The sequence below is a fragment of the Zingiber officinale genome, chromosome 2A (assembly GCF_018446385.1).
Source record: "Zingiber officinale cultivar Zhangliang chromosome 2A, Zo_v1.1, whole genome shotgun sequence".
Lineage (NCBI taxonomy): Eukaryota > Viridiplantae > Streptophyta > Magnoliopsida > Zingiberales > Zingiberaceae > Zingiber > Zingiber officinale.
In genome coordinates, this window is record NC_055988.1 from 95,244,469 (window position 1) to 95,250,583 (window position 6,115).

Here is a 6,115-nt window from a genome sequence, read left to right on the forward strand (position 1 = left end):
AAGGTTAATTATTTAACAGTTTAATTTTGATTAGAGGTTGTTTACGTTTTTAATATTATTTAACATTTATAATTTAATTATTAAAGATTAATTAGTTAGTTTTAATTTTTAGGTTTAACTTAAAAATTTTAATTAATACTTATTCATCTCATCCGATTTATATTTTCAACTAAGGGAGTTCTACAATTTTATGTGGCGTTAAGTATCAAATCTTATTTTGAAAATAATTTGACTTTGAGTTTGATTCAGATTTAACTGTTTGTCAATTAAATATACATTTCTAAAATCGACCTCCAGATTGTCGCGAGGCACAAGACCTTTCTTAATTATTAGTGAAATAAATATTTTGTTTGTTAAACTGGATTTGTATCCAAGTTCAGATTCATTATAGATCGATCTTTGGGATCCAAGTATCATATATAAATATTTGGATCTTGTTGTAAAATTTTCTAAAAGTTCTCTAGATTTTACAACTTTACTTTTCAATTTAGAATTTTCTTCTTCAAATTTTGAAACTAGTTAGATTTTTAGATTGAACTGGTTCAATTGTTAGATTTGATTTAGGTTGTTCCTTAATATCTTAATTTTTCTTAAGGAGTAGTTTAATTTCTTTTTCAAATATAACTAATTTTTTATTCATGCATGCAATGATTTTAAAATAAAAAAAAATGAATAGATAAATTAGAGCTTACCTCTTTAGAAACTTCAAAAATGGATACGGATCAATGACTTGACTCGTATTCAGACTCGTCTTCTTGTTCGACCCACTTTCTGATTCCGACCTGGCTGCCATTAGTGTAAGGTAGTTGTTCTGCTTCAGTTCATCATTGTCCAATTCTTCCGAAGATAACTCGTCCCAAGTCACTTTGACGGTCTTCTTCTTCTTAAACTTCTTTGGCTTGTCTTCCTTGAGATTTGAGCACTCGTACTTGTAATGCCCCTTTTTGTTGCACCTGAAACAGGTGATGCCTGATTTGTTGGAGTTGGGCTTGATCATTTTCTGAAGGTCCTTCTTGCTGAAGTTCTTCTTCTTCCTAGTAATTAAACATCTTCCTCACCATATTTACAAGTTGCTCTTCTTCATCTGAGTTTGAGTCAGACTCAGATTCTAACTCAGGTTTAGTCTTGTTCTTTGCCTGCTTTATGAGACCTGCAAAAAAAGGCAATATCCTTGTCAATCTGTTTGGCGTTAGTATGTTCGTATAATTCTAGTTCGTAAAATAATTCTTCTAATTTTAACTTTGAGAGATCTTTCAAAACTTTATAGGCATCTACAATAGATGCCCATAATATATTTCACGGAAATGAACTTAGGGCGTACCTTATGATGTCCCGATTTTCCAGTTGGTGGCCATTTAGGTGGAGCTCGTTCAGGATATCTGTGATCCTGTAACTGATTGGTGGCTTTTCTATCTGGTATTTTTATATTAAATAAAGAATTTAATAAAAGATCTCGTTTTGTTACTTTTACGTTGTTGGTGCTCTCGTGCAGCTCAATCAATTTATCCCAGAGTTCCTTCGCATTCTTGAAAGGTTCGGCCCGGTTGAATTTCTCTTTAGTAAACCCACATTGAAGAGTGTTTTGGATCAACACTTGCACCAAAGAAAATCAAAGAAAAAATGAATTGTTTAGGTCTTGGGTAAGTAGTGTGGGAGATAAAAGAGAAAATAGAGTTCAAGTGGTGTTACACTAATTTCAAGCAATTCGGAGAAATCGTAACGAGAAGACTTATCTGAAGAGGTAATTGTACTAATTCAGATACAATAAAAAAAACTCAAAATTAAAAAACCCCAGCGCAATTGATGGTTGCACCAATTTAGAGCAACCTGATTCCGATATCACTTGTAAGATCAATGAGCATGTAAGAAAGGGCTGAATTATGTGTATTTAAAAAAATATATTTTTTTGAAATTCAAAGGAAAAGTGAGAAAGCACAAGAAAAATAGAACACAGTCGATTACTTGGTTTGAAACCTTCGACGACTTCTACTCTAAAATTCATGTCCCTTAAACTTATCGATGGGTATTCCACTAAATTTTCTACCGGTAAACTCCCAGTAGAGTAATCAAATACAAGATTATGAAGAACGACAGTGTAACAAACCTACACTGCCTTAGCAATAAAGTAAATAACTTTAATTAAATTGTTACCAACACGGATATGTCAAAGTTGAATGCTTGTGTGTCGATATGCTGGCAATGTTAAAAGTTGTAGATTAGTAGCACAACAAAATCGAAATGGCAAAATGGTTGTATTAGCTCGTATAGAAGTTATGGATAAGTTGTTGGCTGAACATGACTTTTAAGGAATGTTGAAGCGCCTCCAACCTCATCCAAGATGCCTTTAACCCCAAACTTGATCTCACAAATTCTAACTTTATTAGCTCATAAGCCCTCTACCTTTATCCGCGCGAGCACGCCACCAAGTGCTCCAAGGGATCTTCAATGTACTCTGAGGTGCCTCCAACACACTCCAGGGCGCATTCGCGCAGTAAACTTATATCCCCAAAGTTTATATGCACGTGGACACCTCCGCTAGGTCCAAGGTGCCTCCACACAACTCCAAAACGCTTCCTCGCACCTCTGAAACACCCCGGACATTGTTCATCCAAGGCTTGTTTATGCAATTCAATCTTGTAAATTCATATTAGCGCAATAACAAAAAAATAACCTGTAAAATAAAATTAACACAGTTAAAATAAAATAATTATTAATTACATTCAATCTTTCCAAAACTATGATCTAGTTATGATATCAATTTAAACATCTAAAATGACTCTAAGTTGAATGGTGCCTATAGTTCCACCGGACTCATTCTCACTAGATCACTCTCCTCCAACGACTTTCATTCACTTACCATTTATAATCATTTAACTTGTCTCTTGATCCACCAGACCTTTCTATCGATTGTTAGGTCCACAGATTTAACTAAACTTCAACTAACTGTCAAATCTCACATACCTAGCTAGATTTCTCACATACCTAGCTAGATTTCTTATTAGATATCAAGTCATACTTTGACCTATCTAGACTTCAATCTTCATACTAACAAAACTTCAACCTAATATCAAATCCTCTAGACCTATCAAATTTTACACACTTAGTAAAAATATCAAATCACAAAAAATCTAACTCTAATCATTTATCGTTCATCCAAATCAAAATTCAATTATTAGTGTCATATGCACTTATACAAAATCATATTACCAAGTTGATACACATTGTTCACATCCCCTGCTATTACAAATGCGCCTACAGGAGAAAGCTTCTTTAACAACCCAATTCAGCAACAAAAGGCATCACAAGCACTACCTGATACTATCGACCAAACCATGATTCAATCCCAGAAAGAGGCAAATACCAGATTGAACAAGCTGAGCAAAACTTGCCAAAGATGCATGTCGGGTGCTTAGAAGCATTTCCGGTGAACAATTGCCGGACCAGATTCTTCATACTCTCCCTTCGTAATCCACATCTACATATTTCGAAAATGTAATCGTCAAGTACAGTTTGTATATGGAAAAACCCTACCATGGTAGTAGAACTAATGAACAGAGATGTTCACCTGCTGGAAGGTGCTGAGGGATGCAAGGATGGAGCCTCCGATCCACACACTGTACTTTCGTTCCGGCGGAGCAACCACCTTAATCTTCATGCTGCTCGGTGCAAGTGCTGTGATCTCCTTGCTCATACGGTCGGCAATACCAGGGAACATAGTTGATCCACCGCTGAGCACAATGTTGCCATATAGATCTTTCCTGATATCCACATCGCACTTCATGATAGAATTGTATGTTGTTTCGTGAATTCCAGCAGCTTCCATGCCTATCAAGGATGGTTGGAAGAGTACTTCTGGGCATCGGAACCTCTCTGCACCAATGGTGATAACCTGCCCATCAGGAAGTTCATAGCTTTTCTCCACGGACGAGCTGGTCTTGGCAGTCTCCAACTCCTGTTCGTAATCAAGAGCAACATAGGCAAGTTTCTCCTTAATGTCCCTTACAATTTCCCGTTCAGCTGTGGTGGTGAATGAATAGCCTCTCTCAGTAAGGATCTTCATCAGGCAATCAGTGAGATCTCGGCCAGCAAGATCCAACCGAAGAATGGCATGAGGAAGAGCATATCCTTCATAAATTGGGACAGTGTGGCTCACACCATCTCCCGAATCAAGCACGATACCTGAGAATATGTGCCACAGGCATCTTAGTTGGGATGACAAAAGTTCCAACAGAAATCAACAATGAGAATATACTAACCGGTTGTTCGACCACTGGCATAGAGTGAAAGGACAGCCTGAATAGCAACATACATAGCAGGTACATTAAAAGTCTCGAACATAATCTGTGTCATCTTTTCCCTGTTTGCCTTTGGGTTGAGAGGGGCTTCAGTGAGCAAAATAGGATGCTCCTCAGGAGCAACACGAAGCTCATTGTAGAAAGTGTGATGCCAGATCTTTTCCATATCATCCCAGTTGCTCACAATTCCATGCTCAATTGGATATTTCAATGTGAGAATACCTCTCTTTGACTGTGCTTCATCACCAACATAAGCATCTTTCTGGCCCATCCCAACCATAACACCTGTGTGGCGAGGTCTGCCAACAATACTAGGGAAGACTGCCCTAGGTGCATCATCGCCAGCAAATCCAGCCTTTTTACATGAAGTAAAGAGTCATTTCCGGGTATAAATCAAAGCACTGAAGTGGCCAAAAGGGTTGAATGCTAATCTCCAATGAGCGAAAACTAACCTTGACCATTCCAGTCCCATTGTCACATACAAGAGGCTGGATATCCTCAGCATCAGCCATTTTCTATATATCTATGGCAACACATGTAAGAAAGGAGATTTTTTAACAAGAAAAAAAAATCTTGTGTACTTGACCCAACTGCTATTATACACTAATGATTTAATAGAGCTTCGAAGATGAAAACATAGTAACTGTTCTTTTGCAGATCTACCACTGCAGTCAAATTGCACGAAAGCTAAAAGAGAAAAACAAAATTTACCATTATCCGTTTAATTATTTAAAACTCATTGCTTGCTGAATAAGTTACAAATGTTCAATCAACAATTCTTCAACAAGAAAGTCAGAGCCGAGACAAATTCCACACTTTGAAAGATCAATTCTCCGGAAGCATGGGTTCATACGACAAACTGAAGACTTGACCTGATATTATAAAATAACGATAATAATAATAATAATAAGGTAAACAGTAAAAGAGAAGAACAGGAATCTCGGATGTCGCGAAATCCGAGCATCCGTTTTGGAAAGCTACGCAAGATCAGATCCCTACGGAAACGCTGTCAAAGTTAAAAAATAAAAAATAAATAACACGAAAAAAGAGAGCACAGAAAATACAGAGGACTGAGATCCGACATCAACTGTACTAGCTGGTTTTAAAGTGGCCTACTTGGGATCACAGCGGTATTAACTTCCACTAAATTGAAACTACTACAGGAATAAATTAGATCGGCGATCTCCCTCAAAACCTAACACCGAAAAAAAGAAGAAAAAAACACAGATTTGGCTAGTCAAAACACAACCGATCAATTCGGATTCACTGTATCTGATCTAAAGAGTCAAAATCCGACAAGTAAACAACGCCACGAACCACAGATCCTCATATTCACTGACCTAAGCAGCCAGTTCCAGATCCCGGCAACGCAAGCAACAAACAAGCGAAACCCAACCAAAAAACGGATGGAAGAAGAGATCAAGAACAAGAAGATCTGAGGAGTAGGCGCTAACCTGGTAGAGGACAGCGATCTGAGCGAGATCCGACCTCGAGGAGAGATCGGGACGAGGCTTCGGTGGAGAGAGGGAGTTCTCTCTTCGCCAACACCAAGATATAGCAATAGTGGTGAGGAAGTAGGTGACTTTCTTTATATAATCTCTGAAGGAGACCAAACCGGTTTAATTAGACCGTGCTTGGACCGGGCTTATCTGGGCCGGCCCATGTCAAAGGAGTCTTTATTGAGGATTAATTCATTGGAAAATTTGACCAATATTGTTAGTACACATTATGTACAAGTAGTTAGGGGTTAAAATGATAATATTTTTAAATTTTTATAAGGCATTTTAAAAACAAATAAATCTTAGGGAGTTGAAATGAAA

General features: G+C 37.4%; 1 protein-coding gene across 2 annotated transcripts; it reads right to left on the reverse strand.

Moving 5' to 3' along the window:
• Window positions 1–3,141: 3,141 nt before the first annotated feature.
• LOC122041614 (actin-101-like) lies at window positions 3,142–5,883 on the reverse strand. Of its 2 annotated transcripts, none has more exons than XM_042601366.1 (5): window positions 5,750–5,883; window positions 4,748–4,818; window positions 4,257–4,650; window positions 3,566–4,179; window positions 3,142–3,475 (listed from the first exon to the last, which is right to left on the reverse strand). In XM_042601366.1, exons 2-5 carry the CDS (start codon window positions 4,805–4,807, stop codon window positions 3,410–3,412), a joined length of 1,134 nt encoding a protein of 377 aa, XP_042457300.1. In that variant the 5' UTR covers window positions 4,808–4,818; window positions 5,750–5,883; the 3' UTR covers window positions 3,142–3,409. The 2 variants fall into 2 exon arrangements, with proteins under 2 accessions (XP_042457300.1, XP_042457301.1); XM_042601367.1 differs by having other exon boundaries at window positions 4,748–4,810; window positions 5,750–5,858.
• Window positions 5,884–6,115: the final 232 nt, after the last annotated feature.

Bases quoted from the DNA above. Each gene is read 5' to 3' on its own strand.
- LOC122041614 (XM_042601366.1), bottom strand. From the start codon at position 4,807: ATGGCTGATGCTGAGGATATCCAGCCTCTTGTATGTGACAATGGGACT. The intron at 4,180-4,256 runs GTTAGTATATTC...ACATATTCTCAG, and splicing joins TGCCAGTGGTCGAACAACCG to GTATCGTGCTTGATTCGGGA. The intron at 3,476-3,565 runs GTGAACATCTCT...CGAAATATGTAG, and splicing joins CCCTCAGCACCTTCCAGCAG to ATGTGGATTACGAAGGGAGA.